At 28.0% G+C, this 19,492-nt stretch overlaps 2 protein-coding genes across 3 annotated transcripts in view; both read right to left on the minus strand.

Annotated features, from left to right (window-relative positions):
* The window catches only part of LOC127144043 (uncharacterized), a 73,612-nt gene that overhangs the window by 41,207 nt on the left and 12,913 nt on the right, over nucleotides 1-19,492 (minus strand). The window lies entirely within an intron of this gene.
* Nucleotides 7,095-10,399, minus strand: LOC103497314 (thaumatin-like protein 1). Of its 2 annotated transcripts, XM_008459449.3 has the most exons (4): nucleotides 10,100-10,399; nucleotides 9,303-9,993; nucleotides 7,460-7,563; nucleotides 7,095-7,339 (listed from the first exon to the last, which is right to left on the minus strand). In XM_008459449.3, the coding sequence occupies exons 1-4, from the start codon at nucleotides 10,155-10,157 to the stop codon at nucleotides 7,332-7,334; spliced, it is 861 nt and encodes a 286-aa protein (XP_008457671.2). In that variant the 5' UTR covers nucleotides 10,158-10,399; the 3' UTR covers nucleotides 7,095-7,331. The 2 variants fall into 2 exon arrangements, with proteins under 2 accessions (XP_008457671.2, XP_008457670.2); XM_008459448.3 differs by having other exon boundaries at nucleotides 7,095-7,563; nucleotides 10,100-10,343.

Here is a 19,492-nt window from a genome sequence, read left to right on the forward strand (position 1 = left end):
GAAAGTAACACGTCGGATGAGGGCGACCGTTGGATATGAATTTGTGGGGGTCGTTGGTTGTTGAAGCGTAATTAGGAGCAAAAGCATTGGATTCTTTCCGCTGCCTACATGCTCTTCTTTTTATGCATCGGAAGCTCAAAATTTTGACCCCATAATTCTGTTTATTTATTTTATTCCAAAACTATAATTAATCTCTAAATTAGTAATTCTTTTAAATTATTGTTTTTAAAGTTTTTTAATTATTATTATTATTTTATCAAATATCGATAACAATTAAATTAATTTTACATTATTAAATTTAAAATTTATGAAAAGTACACGGATTAACACAGGACGATAGGAAGTTATGAAATAAAACTGAACAAAGGATAAAAATTGTATTTTAATTAAAAATCTTAGTTATTGTTAAATTATGTTCCTTTTGGTATTTATTTATTCATTTTAGAACTTAAAAAAAGAAATGAATTTTAATCGATATATTTATATGTATAAGTTGTTTTTTTTTGGTAGAATCAAGTTTCATTCGTTTTAGATATAAATTTTTTTAATTTTATTTGATACCTATTTAATTTTAAAATTATATTTCTTTTTTTTTTTATATATAATTTTTAGCTACTCTTCATTTTTTTTAGATAAAAATTTTCAATTAACTCAATTCTAAAATTGTAAGGGGACTTTTAAAATTATAAATACATTTTTTTTTTAGTTTTCAAAATTTGAATGGATTTTATATACTTATAAAAACTAGACAAAGAAAACTAAACAATAGACATAATGTGCATAAACTTTGTTTTTAAAAATTAAATAGTTATACCTAGCGTAAATGAGTTGGATTGAGTTAGGGAGATTTTTTGGATCAACTCGAATTTTTGGTCTATTTCAGATTATTAATGAGGAATCCGCGGGAATAGCAAATATGAAGATAAAAAAAAACAAACTGCTATATTATTTTAATTTATGTCAAAACTAATTGCCATAAATATCTTTCCAGTTTTTTTGGTTCGAAATTATCCCTCCATGGATGACAAATTGTCCATATACAAATACAGTGTATTTGTTGAGATCAAAAAATCAAACAAAATATCACATATCACGAATATATGTAAACACACCCACTTATGATAATTATTAATTAAATCAAAAAATTATTATATTGTTTCAACAATCCCTAAACATATGTCATTAATTAGTTTCAACATCCCTTGATTATCACGATAAAAATCTAACAAATTAACGAAAAATAACTTCAAATATTAAAACATAAACTTGTTAAATTTTTTCTTACATGTAGTTAAGTTGTTTGTGTTTCCATTTTCTTTTTACTTGGATGTTGAAGTAATGCCTTAGTCGTTCTTTAGTTGTTTAAAAAATTGGAGGTGACTTACATCTTAAGAACCCTTTGTGGAACTTTTTAGTTGTTTTAGTGTTCTTTACTTGGACATTTTTTGGAACCTCTTTTACATGGAATTACATGTTTTATTTAGTTGGTAAGTGGAGGGTATCATTCTCTTTAGTAGCTTTATAATTGATCTCATCTTTGATTTTCAATGACTTAGTCATTTTACTAAGATAAATACGATAGTCAATGACATTGGAAGTCTAGTAATCAACCCACCAAATGAAGTGGAAATCTTTTTATACCAAACTTTCTTTAATGGGTTTCATTCATTGATAAAAAAGTAAAAACAAAATATACAAAATCAACCAAAACTTTCTTATTTTCAATACACTAAACCCAAATTAATGGGAAATAATACAAGAAGGTGTATAAGGAAAATGTGGAATTTGACCTAACCTAAGAATGTTTTGATGATAAATCTTCATCTTCATCTTCATGGATTCAAGCGATTCTGAAAAACCATACAAAAATCCATTACAAACTTCATAAGTCATTCCGAATCTTTTCACCATCTCAAAATGTGCGGATGATGTAAGCAAACTATCTGATCCAGCGTTATGTTTCATTCCGAATCGTTTTTTATTCAATATTTTTCCTAATCTTTCAAGTCCAAGTCTTCCATCTTCTAGTACTTCACAGAATCTAGCCATATGCTTCAAATCTCTTACAATTCCAACTTCGTTAACCACCAACGTTGCAAATTCTTCCATTGATTTTGGTAACATTGTGATTAACCCCATTGCTTTGATGAGATACCCTATGTCGTACAGGCCATGGAAAGTGACCCATCGAAAGATATCACGTTTTTTAATGATAGGTAAGAATTTTTTAGTGAATGAAGCAATGGGTATTCCATCTTTCTTCAGTTTTTTAAAATCCAAACCATTCTTTTCTAAAAACGGAATGGCAGAAGGAGAATGAGCATCAACTTGGAAGTCGAAATCAGAGAAATTAAACTCCCATGAACCGCCAATTTGACCCAAATCATTCGAAGCTGTGATGCCAAGTTGAATGAGTTTCATTTGGTTTACGTTGAAATGAAAATTTTTGTAAATCTCTTCATCAATGGAATCCCGTGGAGATTGTATGATAAAGCCAAGGAATTCAGTATCGATGGTAAGAATTGTGTGGAATCGAAGACATTCATCAAATTGTGTTATTTGTGAAATGAAGTTGGAAGCCCAAACTTGCCGAATGAAAAGCTTTTTTGATCTTCTTGATCGAGGTTGATTTCTTCCACCCATTTGTTAAATGTTGTTGGTAAATTCAATTTAGAAAGGTGTGAGAGATTTAGATATGAAGTGTTGAATTTATAGAAAGTAATAAGAAAATCCTAATAACTATAGGATTCCTTGTATTATAAGGAATACCGCCACTTCCAATTTAATTCCTTCAAACAAACGGAAAACAAAATATAATTTAATCATACTATTTAATTAAAGATAAAAAGAATACGTAAAATATTAAAATAAAGATAAAAGATAAATAATTAATTTTTACATTTTTTTATAATTATATGTTTCTAAGAGATATCATCTGAAAAATAATGTCAATATAATTTCAAGTCCATTAATTTAAATAAAATATAATTGTGCACAACAAAAAATCAATTCCACTTTATATGCTTTACTCCTATTATAACTTTGTCATTATTCTTTCATTTTAATATTTTTAATCCAAAATCGTTTCAAATGATAAAACTGGTCAAGGTTTCAAATAGTGATGTAAATGGGTTAAGTTTGGTTGGGTTGGAAAGATTTTCTAAACCAATATGAATTCTTGGGTGGGTCAAATTCGCAATGCAAATAACCTAAAATTTGGATTGGATTGAGTTGTCAGGTTATCTATTTATTTTATTTTTTATTTATTTTATTTTTTTTTATTAACTTATAATACTTACCTTTGTATACAACACAAAATTTCATAAAACTCAAATATTAAATATCAAAATCCAATGTATGCAATACGAAATTCAAACAAACTTCATAACAAGATGTATAAATTCTAAAATTTATATATATATTAATAATATTAGAAATTTGGGTTGGGTTGGATCAACTTGAATTTTTGAAAATATAACCCGAACCTAACTCAACTAAAAAAACATAAAAATAAAAAATCAACCTAACGTAGTCCAAAATAAAAACTAATTCAATGACCCAACCCTTACAAATTTGGATTGACAATCCCAATTGTTCAAGTTATCGATTTAATTGAATATCTGATCCGATTTTACAACACATGTGATTTCTAGTTTTTAAAAAGTAAGTACACTACTTTTATCCATTGATTTTCTTTTCTTTTATTTATTTTCCCTTTTAGACAATGGTCACAAACAAAACATAATCTTGAAAAAGAAAATTAAGAAGTAGTTTTTTTTTTTTTTTTTTTTTTTTGAATTTGACTAAAATTTAAATATTTATTTTGGAAAAAATAAAAAACACAACTTATAAAAACTAAAAATAGAAAATCAAATAGTTAAAACCACATTTAAGGTCCCTTTGATAACAATCTTTTCTTCTCCGTTTTGTTTTTAAAATTAAATCTATAAACACTCATTCAAACTCCAACATTCTTCCTTTATTATCTATATTCTATCTATTGTTTAAAAACTAAACAAAAATTTGAAAAAGAAGAAAAAGTTCCTTTCAAAAAATTATTTTTATTTTTAAAATTTGACTGACAATAAAAAAAAATCTAAATTATTGGAAGACATACAAATAAAAAATGTTTGACTTTAGGAAAAATAAAAAAGAAAAAAAAATCCCATCTTGTTTATTATTTTCAAAATGGTATGTCATTATTGAAAGTTTTCTCCTAAAATGATGGTACTTTTGAAGAATAATAAAATCTATTACACAAAGTTAAACCAAAATGTAGCATCTAATACTCCATACTTTCTATTAATAATAATAACAATCACTATAATATATCACTAATCTTTCCTTTTTTATCTCTTTAATGGCAACAACACTAATCTTAATTAAGTTTCACCATTTAGATTATGAAGCTAAGGGGCATTAATTAATTATTCTTATGACTTGCCAATTCTTCAACTACTTTTAATCAAGAATCATTTCATTAAAAAATTTCAATATGGAAAAGCATTTGACTTCCCTAAACCCATTCGTGTTCATTTCTTGAACTTAAAAATAAATAGTTGGAAAGAATCTCACTTCAGGTTCACAATACTTTCTACGGTTAAAACGAAGTGATTTACAAAATAAAAGAAGTAACACACAATCATTAACGGTGAGACCTCATGGTTCAAGTCTTTAAATCAATTAAACAAAAGAAAAATATTCAATCTAGTAAAATTATACATTTCTATTGAGTAGACAACTCGAAGAACCATCACCAATCCCACTCATGCAAAATTAAAGGATGAACCATCACACATATAGGAGTCTGTACTTCAACCAAGTAATGCCATCGAACCTAAGTTGTAACCGTAATTGTTATTTTGACGTTATTTACCATTTAATCATAGAGTTTAGATAGATATATAACTACTCTATATAAATTAAACTCTCTAATTAATCCTAGAGATGTCTCTAATTTGTAATATGAATTATTCTTTTTAATAGTTATTTGTTCTTCCTCTGCCTAGTTAACATATAACTATTGAACTGTATAAATATGTGTTACTTTTATTTGTCAATTTTCAAACACTAACCTATTATTATATTAGGATTTTTGGATTGGAGGAGGATTAATAGATAAAAAAAAAAAATTAATCACTCTTTGAACATGTAATTAATAAAGCAAGTGATTTTGGTGTCCAATCAAAATCTAATTAATATATATATATATATATATATATATATATGTATATATATATATATTTGATGATGATTGAAAAAAGTAAAGTAAATTTACTTGAATCCTTTGTGTTTTTGAATTATTGCAAAATCTCAACTTTATCCTCTCTTTTCTTTACTTTTTTTTTACTCCTAGTAATAATTCAATCTCTTTTCTTCTTCTTCTTTTTTTTTTTTACAACTTTTTAAAAATGCCTTTTAACTGCTCACTTAATTAACTGCCCTGCCTCTCAAATAACATATGCATCCCACCATTAAATTTTGCTTTTTGTATCTCTTTGGAGGCCTCTCAATACAACAAAAAAAGAAACCATCTTTATTCGATTTATGTTCGGACAATATGCCCTTTAAATGAGTTGCAAATCCTTCGAAAGATTCTGAAAGGTTTAATAGAAAAAATTGTTTGAAAATCTACGATGGTTAATTAGAGATAATAAACCTTCACGTATCTCTTAATGGTATAATCATTATTGAGGGTTACTCAACACAAGATCCAAAGCCTATCGACAGGTCCAAGTCTATAGGTTATGGGAAGGAGGCATATGATAAAGTGAATCCCAAAAGAAAAAAGTCAATACATCCAGACCATTTGAATCGATTAGTTGAACCAATGAACATATACTAATTGAGAAATACTGACTTAGACTCGGATTGATACCCATAATCTTGAGAGCTAGAAACGTCTTTGGCACTAGAGACATTACGCGTAAGTAGACAAATGTATTAGAGGGTGGAGCTATATAAATAAGTTCATTCAATCACCTCAAAAGGAAGAATAAATAATCTCCAAACTATACGTACTTCTCATACTAACTTAAGCATTATAGTGCAGTAGACTCGACGTCACTCTAACACAAAGACTTGTAACATAGACTGACAAAGATGATTCTAATACTATATTCATTTATCATTATAGTGAAAAATCCTCCAATAGCATTTTGTTGGGAAAATGTTTCAAAAAGTGTAGAAGGACAGAAGGAGAACATAATCCAAAGTTTTAGATAGTGTTTTGATATAATATAACCAAAGTTTAGACATTAAAGGATATTTGGTGGGTTGTTTTCAAAGTGTCCAATATATATATATATATATATATATATCGACATGTCGTTTTTCCTGTTTTCACGGGGGACGAAAAAGAGAGAATCCAACCACGTGAAAGCATTGATGAAAGCCCCCCACATCCTTTCACAATAAATGGTTACCAACTTTAATGTTTACTGCTTTATTTTGGGTCTTTGTTTTTACTCTCCATCATGCCATTAAAAAAAAAAAATAAACATTTTAACTATTTAAATCGAGTTCAAATGTAATGTTTCGAGAGTTGTTTGGTATGCTATTATATATTATATTTGATGTGAGCCTAAGCTTTGCGTCCGAAAGACTACGTGACATTCTTTCTAAAGAGTTTAGTCAAGTTGTGTCAACTTAAGTAGGGTTTCTATTAGTTATTTGATGCTTTGAATGGCCAAACATAAGGTTTAAGTTACATCTTTTATTCATCTTATTTACGATTTTGGTTATTGAGTTTAGAAGAGTGTGTTAAGCTAGCTTACTTGATAGGTATTCTTGAATTTGTAATTTGATGCTTTTTTCTCTAATAATAAAGTACATTCTCTCTTTATTTATGAACGTAGTTAACACGTTCTTAATATATCGAATCTTGACGTCGACTATACATTTGTCTAGTTTTTTTGTTTAACTTTGATTATCTTCCCTTAATAGGATGCTTGTTGGCTTTTTGTCCTCGTTCTTTTCTTAACTCACGATTGATTATGCTTTGACCTTGGGATGTGAAGGTCCAATACTCTTTCTTTGCCATTCAAACATCTCTAGAAAAAGAAAATACAATTGATAAAGATCCAACACAAAAATTATAGGGAAAATCACAAGACAAAACTTGAATACTACTCACTTCTAAGGCAAGAATGTAATCTGAATTTTTTTCCAAAAAGACAAGATTTATTGTCACATGAATTTCAACTATGTATACACAAAAAAACTATGAAACTTTGCGAGTATGGTGGCGGTAAGGCTGGTATTGCCCCCTATCATCGATGTCGATACACAACAACGACCCTCTTTGTCGACGTCGACCATTCATTTCGAAACTATCTGCCTGAAAATTACAGGGAAGGCCAATGTCAGTAAGAGAGGGAAGCTACAAATGTTGGCCAGAAGAGATCACAGCCATAGTTTTGGTTGATTTGATCTTATAGTCCTTAGTATTCAATTAAACCTGCAGATAACACGCCGTTTGCTCTTCGGCTTCTCAGATACATCATCGTCTTGTTCACGAGCGGTAGCTCTGCCCCATCTTTCCTTGCACTCAACACTTTCTGACTGCAATTTAGATCCCAAAGAAAAACTAATGTCATGGATATGTATAAAAAAAAATCCAATAGTAAGCAATTGATCACAAATAATGCCATGACATTATTCAACATTGATATTCAACTTATAACAAGTTTAAAAATGTGTACTATGATATGATTATCTGAATCCATATCCACAGAAAGGATTTGATTTATCAAGCTTCACATTAAGAGAATACAATGGACAGAAATAACAAACATCCATATATAGAAAGAACTGTGAATGAATTCATAATAGAAAGCTGATTCAATTACAAAACTCTAGCTGTGAGCGATTTTGAAATAGATAAAAATCACTTGAAAAGATGCTTTTAGATACAACTTTAATGGAATAGAACTTATGTTTGAAGTATATAATCAAAGCTCAAGGTCTTGTTTGTTAAACATTATTAGATTTTCAGATTTGGAAAATGAAGTTTATAGACCTTTCCACCTTTAAATTTCTTGTTTGTTTATTTAAATGGTCTGTTTGGTATAGAATCTGAAAACACAAATTTGAAAATAATGGATTTAGTGAATTTGTATTTTATGTTTTCAGTTATACATTCGGTGACAATTTAGAAATTGAATTCTAATTTTAAAAAATGTTTTATTATGTTGGATATTATATATTTATAGATAGTAAAACTAGTCTTATTTATTTACGGAGATTTAATTGCCAATAAATTATTATTAATTTATTTATGAATATAATCTATATTTAAAAAGTTGATTAAATTATAAATTTAATCCCTATAGTTTGGGGAAAGTAAGAATTTAGTCTCTATGATTTGATAAAACCTCGTGTATATATATATATATATATATATAAAAAAAGTAAAAATTCCCTAGAAACAAACGTGATAATTTTCTATGACTTCATCAAATGAAAAGGGACTAAACTTTAATTATTAGCCATCGGCACTAAATTCTATATTATGAAAAATTCGTAGAGACAAAATTTGTAATTAACCTAAAATATTTATATAAATATTATTTTTGTAATGCTATATAATTTATAATACATTCCTAGTACATATTATATTAAAAACTAAATTAAGTCTATAACATGATATATTGTATTTGTAAACGGTTTTATAATTCTACATCTAAAAATGTAAAATTCAAATTCCGGGTACAATTAAAAAAAAAAAAAATAGAATTTACACAGTTTGAATCACAAAATCTAAAAAGAAATTTCAAATAATTCGAGTTGTTTGTAACACATATCCACCTAGCTCAATAAATCTAAAATATAAAACATAATCCAAATTCTCTACCAAACAAGTCTTTTTTTTAATTAATATCTTAAAAATCCAATCAAAATTTTGAAAACAAAGAAATAGAAATTTTAATCCCATTTGAAAAACATTTTGTTTTTTTTAGTTCTAATTTTTGAAAATTAAACCCATTTGCTTTCGATAATTTTCATTTTTCTCAAATGCAAAAATTGTATTCTTAACCAAATTCCAAATACAAAACCCTAAATTCTCAGAAACTAAAATATCTCGTCCAATCAGATATTATCAAACATAAAAATGTGCATTTTAATCAACAATAGCGAAGCAAAATTTAAGGGTCCAGATAGGATCCACGTGGCAAAAGAAGATTATGATATATATATATATATATATATATATATATATATATATATGTGGGGACACTAAGTCTAACGAAAAATGGAATCCAACGGTGGAGAAAAGATGATGGACAAAATAGTAAATTTACCTGGTGTAAGGCAATGGGCAAAATATAATGAGATAATCAGCGGAGGCGCACGTGAAAGTGCTAGTTTTGTCATCATACGCGTAGCTATACGCGCGTGGGCAAGCATGTTTAAAGTACAACGAATATACCGATGGTCGACACGTGTCAGGCGTAGAGAACGCCTCACTACAACAAAATTGCGGAGCATTGAATGCCTCACACGCGCTTCTACAAGCCACGCTCCTTCCACCACTATGCCCTACTCTCAGCTCCGACGGACACCCGCCGTTCAAATCCACCAAACACCCCGTCGCCGCGCAACCCCCTCTCGTCCCACCTTTAGCCACAATCAGCATCGGAATATTATACCCATCCACCAAACTGACGTCGTAGAAATCAAGCCCGTCGGCACCGTTGAGAGTGAACTCCGCCAAAGTAGCCGGCGGCTTAGCGCCGCCGCCGATACACTCCACTTTACCCGACCCACAGTCGCCGGTTAAGCAAGAGAATTTCCCATCTGAATCGAACCCACAAAGGGTTCTAGCCCATAATCGACCGGACCAAGATTTAGGAAGCGGAATGATCTTGGATTTGCCGCTGCGGAGAGGGAAACCGGTGGTGGGAAGTTGGGCAGTGCCGGCGCCGGATAACAAACCAGGCCAAATCGTGGTACGACACTTGTTGATTAACTTAAAAGACGTCGATTGAACATCTAAGAGGGGGAATTAGAGAAAGAAAAAGTAAACAATAGAAATTAAGGAAAGGGATTTGAGGAAGAAGAAGAAGATCAAGAAGAAGGGTATGATCTGTGTTTTTACCTGAGAGAAGGAGAAGAGTGAAAACAGAGGCGAGAAGTAGTGGAAGTGGACGATCCATTGAAAGATAGATTGAGAAGAAGAAAGAAAAAAATGGGGTAAAGAAAATTATGAAGAAGAATTGGGTTTTGATGAGAATTGAAGAAGAAGAAGAACTTTACTTTCCTTGTTGCGAGAGAAATACACAGCCCTTCGTATATACACTTTGCTGTCTCTCTTTTTCTTTTTCTTGCTTTTCTTTATTTAATTATGCCATTTTTAGAAGAAAGAAAGAAAAAAAAAACATTATATATTAAGCTTTTAATTCTAAGATATATCTAAGTCTGCAAAAACATTACTAAAAGTTACATCATTTAAATTGGTACACAAAAATACTAATCACAATATCTATAGCTAATAATTCTTATACATTTTATGATTTATAAAAATATTCATGGATATCAATACTTTATCGATATATACCTCTTGATATGTTGTTGATCATTGATATGTATTATAATTGAGATGTCTATTTGAGTCGATCTATTTACAAATTAAATTTTGCTATATTTGCAAATAAGTTTACTCATTTTCTATATTTGAAAACATCTTTTAAAAAATATTATTGATATATACCTAAAGCTAAAATCCTTATGAATATTGACACCAATAATTTTAGGGTTCAATCTAAAAATAATATAGTTGTTTGAAAAAAAATTACAAAAATAGGGTATTTAGCAAATTTATTCTAAAAATATCGTGAGAATATAAATAAATGAAAAAAAATTGGCGAAGTAGGAAATATTGACAAAAATAAGTACATGTCTACGATTTCCACCCACATGGCACCACGTCCCACTCCTACTGCTACCACTACATCAAAGGAAGGAACTCGTGGATCTGGTCCACGATTTTTGGGACTTGTGGACTAGGTCACGATTTTCATATAGAGTTTATGATTTTTGTTACCTATAAAGTTTAAAAGATGTCATTAGTTTAGTTCTTTTATGGTAACTACATAAGTTGCAAAAAAAAAAAAAAAAAAAAAAAAACTAACCTCGGATGAGATGGGATAGCTACCATGTCGATGGCAAAAAAAACCACTAAGCCAATCACACCTTTAAAACTTATTAGGTAACGAAATTTATAAATTCTATAATGAAATCGTGAACCAAGTTCACGTGTTTCAAAACAAAAAATTGTGTACCTTGTCCACAAGTTCCTTCCTTTGATGTGGCACCATGTGGTGAAAATAGTAGACTAGGTCCACGATTTTGACACCTATTTTTGTCAAATCTATTTATACTCCATTATTTTTGTCATTATTTATTAAAATAATATTATTTAAAAAAATTCATAATTTTATCATTGATATGAACTATGGTTGGAACGTCTTAAATCTATAATCTTCTCTCATTAGATCTTTTTTATTTTCTTTTAGCACCTTCATTTGAGGATGTCATACATAAATCTTGTTTAAGTCTACTTTGGTGAAAGTGAGTTTCTCAACAATAATTTAATTTATGTCTAATAATTCTACGATTTGTTTAATTTTTTAAAATTTTATTTTTTAATGGTAAAAAATTATTATTTTTTTTTTAATGTGACAACTAATAAAAAGTATATATGTGTGAATTTTAAAAAAGCATATAGAGATATATTAGATTGAGAATATTACTATAATTATTTAGTCATAAGACATCGTGAATTAAACTTTGAGAATTTTTGAGTGAATAAGAATCAATACTCATATTATATTATATTATATTCATTTTTGCCATATTCTTATACCCTAATTGTCTTAACTCTATATATATAGATCCATTTGTATCAATTATATGTTCTCAAAATAATTATATATATTATTGTGGTTTTTACTATTTGATATTTGGGTAAGAATGGGATTTATGACTTTCATTTATAATTGAATTGTTTGAAATAGAAGATGTAGAGAAATATTTTATATTAGTTTTTTTTTTTGTAATGATTAACCAAAAAACAATTATGCTTAAATAATGAAACATATGTAATGTCAAAATCATACGTCATTGAAATGTTTACAATGTATTAATTTATTTGTTATTTATACTTATTTTTATTATTAGAAGTTGGAAATTCTAACTTAAAAGATAGAGAGATAGGATAATACTACATACCAATGAGTATACCCCTTTTCTCTCTCCTCTTTTTTCTCCCTCCACTTTCCAATCTCCATCTTCAAACTCATCTTCCTCTCCCCTTGCCTTTCCCTTTTCCATTCAACTTTGACTTCCACATTCGTCGAAGTCGGTTGTCAGAGGTAGTTGACGAAGCTCAAAGTTACTTGTGCAAATAATGTAGTCATTGGAGTTAGTCATTAAAGTTATCGTCGGAGTGGTTGAGAAATCACAAGATATTAATGGTTAAAGTTGATCGTACGAAGGTGGAAGTCACAATATGTCGCAGGGTTGGTTTGTGCGAATGTGGTTGTCAAAATTGGTCATTAGAGTTATCGTTGGAGGTGGTTGTCGAAGCTTGAAGTTAGTCATCGGAGTGGTTGCATAAAGGTTATCAGAGTATGTTGACAAAGTGCAAAAGCGATAGAAGTTGCTGACGATGGTCAATGAGTGGAGCTATTAAGAACATTGAAGGGATCAAGAATTGGGGAGAGTTAATTAGGGTGAGTTGAGGTAAGTTGGTAAAACAACAAACTCAACCCCACCATTGAAAGTTAGTAGGCCAAAGGTCGAGTTAGTAAAAAAATATCAACTCATGTTGGTTGCTAAACACCTCCTAAGTTTTAAAAAATTTGTGCATTTGAAAGACGATTTTCAAAATCATATGTTTTTTTAGTCTATAAGCTCTTTAGATATATTTAAAAGGTTAATGCGATACTTTTTTAAGGAAATTATCGTAAATGATAAAAATACTAAAAATATTTACAAATATAACATAATTTCATAGTACATCAATGAAAGAAAATGATCATAGACATCTAATAGGTGATAGTATTCCATCAACGTCTATTAATAATATTTTACTAAATTTATAAATAATTTTGCTTTATTTGAAAACAACCATTTTTACTATTTTAAAAAAATTATATTTTATACAAAAAAATATCTCTTTTCTCTTGAGAATTATTTTTAAACTCATTTTTCTAATTAAAAGACAACTATTTGACTGAAATGGTAAATTTTATAACTTATTATTTTCTTGTACATAATATAATATTAAACTTGGGCCCTTGTTCAATGGGCCTCCACAAGGTTCAATCTTCTTACAACAGCCCAGCCCATCATAGAACACTTTGGTCTAAGTCCACTCATTTTAAATCTATTGTAAAATCAGCTATATGTATATATATATATACCAAAAATCGAAATTCTTGATCAACGGAGGAACAATATCACCATTTTTGTTCAATAAGATACCAAAGTAGATGATTGGCTCATTTCATACTATAAATAATCGCAAAAAATCCTTTGATAACACGGATTCCTATTTCTCAATGATATCCCACGATCAAGACATAATTGGCTAAATCCCATGAAACCATACACACATATATCCCTAATTACACTTTCATTTGAACAAATTTCGTTTTACCATTTTTACAAATAAAATATTGATTTGCTATTTTTAAAAATGAAAAGATAAAATCTATTATTCCTCTTTCTAGCCCGATAAGTTACACAATTACGAATTAAATTATTCAATAGGAAATCAAATATATGACCTCTCGATTATCAATTATATTATAAACACAACATATGTGAACAGATAATTTAAACCTCCAAAACTTAAGGAAATAATTAAATATGTTTGTTATATAATTATATAAACATTTTGTAGATTTATGTGATTTTAATCCTATGAGGGACATATAATAGGAATTACCAAAAGATCTAATGGCAAAAAATAAATGTAAAACTAAATAGAAAAAACAGCACAAGAAATATGCAAAATATGTAAAGGAACATGATTGATTATGATGACAAAATAATATTATTGAAATATATAGAGCCATACAAGTTAATATAATTAAGTGTAACTTATATCCAAATTAAGTATTATCATTAAGGGTTAATTAGTCCCTAATTATGTGTTTTTATAGGTTATAGGATAATTAATGGATATTTTTCAACATTCACCAATTATTGAAAATGTTTAGATTATTATACTAACACTTAAATAATGATAAAATATAATCCTAATTATGGATGAATAATTTTCTCGAGTAAGGTTACTAATTTAGTGAACCCAATTTCTAGTAAGGTGTAAGCCTTCATATATATTCTATAAAGTATATACATAGAAAAATGGTAAACACAATAATTACTTTCCTACTCTATATATATAGAGAGAGAAGGGTTACTCAAGGTAATGATATGGGAATGGAAGCCTAGATAGAGGTCAACATGCCCCGAAATGAAAAAGTAACCTTTGGATTCCTAGTTCATAGAGTTTCACCAAGAAAAAGATGACTGAATTGAGTTATGCTCATGTTCGACAACCTTGAGATCTATGTTGTTTTGAATATTGCACTTATCTCTATAAAAAGTCGTATAAATGGCCCCCTATAATAACCCTAAAGGAAAGTAAGATTTCTTCTTACAAATTAGATTCAAATTACTCCTTATTAATACATTATTCAAATGTCAATTCTTATACATGTTTAGATTTCTTCGAATGTCAAATTAACACAAAAAATGGAAGATTAAATTTGATTTTCACATAAAAATCCAACTAGAGTCCAAAATTGATTCGTTTATAAGAGCTTAAGAGTCTAATCGATAAAATTATTAGTTTTATAAGTCTAGTATAATGTTTTTATAAACTATCTAAATTCAAAATAATATAAAATTTAGAGAAATTTTCATAAATATAACAAATCACTAAAATATTTACAGCTGGTACAACAAAGCTTATGAAGTTAGTTAGTTTTCAAATATCTAGGTTTGTCATTCCATCTTTCATCTCCTCTACGCTGCGAAAAGGATAATGTATAAAGAAATTTGAAAATATAGTTTAAATTGGAGTAGCCAAATTTAAAGGATCGTGTTAAAAAAATAAATGATTGTGTAAACAAATCTAAGCGATCGTGTACCAAAAGATTTTAAAAAAAATCGTTTAGTCAAATCTAAACGATTGTGTACTAAAGAATCTTGAAGAAATAAATGGTCGTGTAAACAAATCTAAATGATTGTGTACCAAAAGAATTTGGAAAAATTCGTTGAGCTAAATTTAAACGATTGTGTACCAAAAAAATCTTAAAAAAATAAACGATCATGTAAACAAATCTAAATGATCTTATACCAAAGAACATTGAAAAAATTTGTTTAGCCAAATCTAAACGATGGTATACTAAATTTTTTTAAAAAATTCGTTTAGATTTTATTATTAAAATCTAAACGGTTGTATACTAAATAATAACCAAATCTAAACGTATACTAAATATATTGTTGATTTTGTTGTTGATGGGGCATTTTTAGTATTTTCCATCATGGGCCTGTGAGTTTTTTCCATTTCTGAAATTGTTCTATACAATATAAATATTTTGCCGTTTTGTTATATTTTTTAGAAGACTCTTAAAATTTATGCATTTCGAAAAGTTTACAATTTAAAAAATATTGCAATGGCACAACTCTCACCATAATCAACTATTTTTACGATTTTATTCGAAATAAATTATAGATTATTAAACTTTTAATTTTGCGTCCGTAGATTTCATAAATTAATTTTTTTTGAAATAGATCAATTACCTAACTAGGAAATAAAATTAAAAGTTCAAATGGGATTTATCTAATATAATATTGAAAATTTGTAGATAAAATGTATTTTTCTTTTTTAAAACCATATATTGGAAAATAAAGAAAATAAAAATACTGATATTAAATTTGATTGTATAAAATTTATGTCGCAGTGAGCTATACTCATTTTGGTTAACATAACAACCTAATTTAACTCAACGTGAACACATAAACGATGGAATAAAGATGATGGATGAATTTAAGAGGGTTTCCAAGAAACAAAGTGGTTTTGGGAGAGACATGACATTAAAATAAAGGCACAAAGGTATTAATTGCAGTTGGAAGTTAGAGTTTTAGGGTTTCAAAAGATATATGTGCACCCATATGTAATAAATGAAACATTCGGGTTGGACTATTCCCATCTTCTCCGAGTTATTTTTTTTAATGATAAAGTGTATAACAATATTTTTAAAAAATTATAAATATAAAAAAATTTTATAAATCATATATTCTTGTGATCTATTATAAACTTTGATAGGAGTTGTTATATTTATAAAATTTTTAAAAAAATGATATTATATATATTAATATTTTGAATATAATTACTATAGTTACAATTGTTTTTCTTTTTCTTTAAAAATGGATTCTATTTAGTTTCTAAGTTTTAAAAGGTTACAAATTTATTCGTAAGATTTGAATTTTGTTTCAATTTAATCCATAGATTTGAAAATTTTACAATTTTATTTCTTATATGAAATACTCATTAGGGGTGTAAGAATAACCCGAACAACCCGATAACCCGGACTATCCAACCCATATTATATGGGTTGGATTGGGTCTCGGGTTGGGGGTTGAAAAATTCAGGCCAACCCAACCCAACCCGAATTAATAATATATATATATTTATTTATATTTATATTATAGATATTTTATTATTTATTTAATATTTATGGATAATGTTTAAAATGTTGAACTTTTATGGATATTTGAAACTTTGAATTTATAGATATTTGAAACTTTGGATATGAGTGTTTATCGACATCGTACAACAATTTTAAACCGTACAAACATCAAGAATAAAAAAATAATAATACAACCCGATAACCCAACCCTTAAAAATATGGGTTGGGTTAGGAATATAATATGGGTTATTCGGGTTGTCAACTCAACTAACCCGAAAATATGGGTTGAGGGACATTTCCAACCCAACCCAACCCGTTTACACTCCTAATACTCATGCCAATGTCTATTAATTAATTAAAATAACTACGAAGTTAAAATTTGAATTTGAATTTAAATAGTGACGAAGAATATTAAAACTTAATTAATTAATCAATAGTTGATTTAATTATGTTAAATTTAAAAGAGAGAGAAAGAAAGAAAGAAAGAAAGAAAGAAAGAAAGGAAGGAAGGAGATGATGATGTTTGCAAATTGGTCCCTTTGGAAAGTAAGGAGTTGTTTTTGGTTCTCTATAACTTTATTTGCTGTTCATAAAGGAAACCAAAAAGCAACTTTGAATCATTATAATGTTTTTATGTTTTTTTTTCTTTCTTTTCCTTTTCTTTTTAAAGTTTAACTCAATAACCAAAATTGACTGTGGTTTCTTATGGAGTTGACAATAAATTCACTTTTTTTTTTGTTTGAAGAACACAATAAATTCACTTTATGATAAACTATTGAATTTGAATCAATTCATTCCATAGTCAGACTATAACTTTATTTGATTATTATTATTATTAGAGAAATTGTTATTTTGGTCTTTCACATAAGATTTCTGCAAGCAGGAGTTTAATTCCACATTTAATGTATTATTTGTCTGTATAAAACTAGGATGAAAAATAAGTTATTAATTGTATATGATAAAACTGTCGAAGATATCTACAAAATATAATAAAATTTTAGATTCTACTAATGAGAGTTTATCGGTGTTTATCAGTCATAATAAATTCGAAATTTTGTTATATTTTGTAAATATAAATTTGTTTTAAAAATATCCCGTAAAGACGAACACTTAGTTTTCATTTTAATTAAATAAATGGGATGGAGAAGTTAAGGTCACTCTAATCTCATATCTTGATTAGTTGAGTTATGTTCAATTTAATTTGCTTTTAGGTTAATTCATACGAATAAAAATATATTTTTATTTAGATAATATATTATATATGAGGTTGATAATATATTGTGTGTATGCTAGTTGAGCAATGCAATATAATGAAAAACTAAGTTTTATATATGAAATTTAAGGAACCATTGATACATGAAGAGTACTAATTCACAACTTGAATTAGTTTTGAAAAAATCACTTCTCAAATAAACTCTAGTAGTTTATAGATTTGTCTTAAATCATGAAATAATGAATCAAAATTATTAATTTTTTTTTTTTGCTTTCTTTCTTTATCAATTGGTCAAAAGAGAAAAAGGTACACACAATAAAAGTTTTGTAAGGATATATAAAAGATTATGTCTCAAGTTTGACCTACATATGTTTTGTAGATATACATATAAATAACAATGAAGTGTTTAAGTTTGTCTATGTCTTAAAAGGGAGACATTCAAATATAAAAACTTGTCCCTTTCTCATCTTACCTTATTTTTAACCTAAGTCCCACAAGAGAGGAAATAATGAGTTTGTTTATAATGAATAATAATATCAATTCATATTCAGAAACTTTATACTTTTATTTTTATTTTATATATATATATATATATATATATATATATTTATTTATTTATTTATTTATGTTTGCTATGGTTTTAACATCATCATGTTATGGTGCATATATATTGTTTGTACAAATAACTCAAACATATTCCACAAACAAATTATTCAAAATTAATCTTTACTTATCATTTTATTAGTTATCTTTAACGTTAGCTATAGTTACAAAATTGAAAATACGAGACTGTATCGTTGTTGGGATGGTAAGAAATAATGGTTCGTTATCATTTACAAAGTGATTCTTGGTTGTGCTTTCTATTTGGATTTTTTTTATTGAACCTTGAGAAAAACAAACCCTTTGTTGACCCTTTGTTGACGATAAGGAGTGAGAAAATGAGGAGAGACTCGAGTGGTACTTTGTTAGAGGTTGTATGGTACAAACAAATTTTTCTCAATGGAAGACAAATGCCCAGATCATCTTTTAGCTAGTTTCTAACAAACAAAAGTCACGAGGACTTAAGTTAAAAGTAGACAAATATTTTACCATTGTAAACAAAAATATGGAGGACCATTTGTCTCTTAGTGAGTACCAAACTCATGTCCTTAATATAGTAGAATCACTAAATAGCCTTTTAATGACCACTAGCTTATATATCGTAGATTTTTTCAACCTCTAGTCAAGGTAGTGGAACTTTGTTTGCACCCTTTGCTGTTGTATATATAATGTATGTAATGCTCCATAATCAAGATTAAGAATCTAAATTATTGGACATCCCTGTGACATGACAACACATTCGAACTACTTTTGAGGGTGAAAATTATCCCCATAAATTAACATAGATCTTAAAAATCTCTTTGCTAGTGTCTTGCTAATTGACTAAATATTTTTTATTAAGATTCCTTGCTTGTCACTTGAGCTATTTTCGTGGTTGCCCCAGAATATGTTTTAGAGTGTCTGTATCTTTTAGCAGGATTGTCACAAAAGTTGTAGTTCTTACAGAATATTAATTCTTCAAATTTGATAT

The sequence above is a fragment of the Cucumis melo genome, chromosome 11 (genome assembly GCF_025177605.1).
Source record: "Cucumis melo cultivar AY chromosome 11, USDA_Cmelo_AY_1.0, whole genome shotgun sequence".
NCBI classification, from domain to species: Eukaryota; Viridiplantae; Streptophyta; class Magnoliopsida; order Cucurbitales; family Cucurbitaceae; genus Cucumis; species Cucumis melo.

What these genes read in the sequence shown, in the direction of transcription:
- LOC103497314 (XM_008459448.3), bottom strand. Translation starts at nt 10,157, where the DNA reads ATGGATCGTCCACTTCCACTACTTCTCGCCTCTGTTTTCACTCTTCTC. An exon ending in CACTCTTCTCCTTCTCTCAG is followed by an intron (nt 9,994 to 10,099) that starts GTAAAAACACAG and finishes TCCCCCTCTTAG; the next exon opens with ATGTTCAATCGACGTCTTTT. An exon ending in TGCCCATTGCCTTACACCAG is followed by an intron (nt 7,564 to 9,302) that starts GTAAATTTACTA and finishes TCTAAATTGCAG; the next exon opens with TCAGAAAGTGTTGAGTGCAA.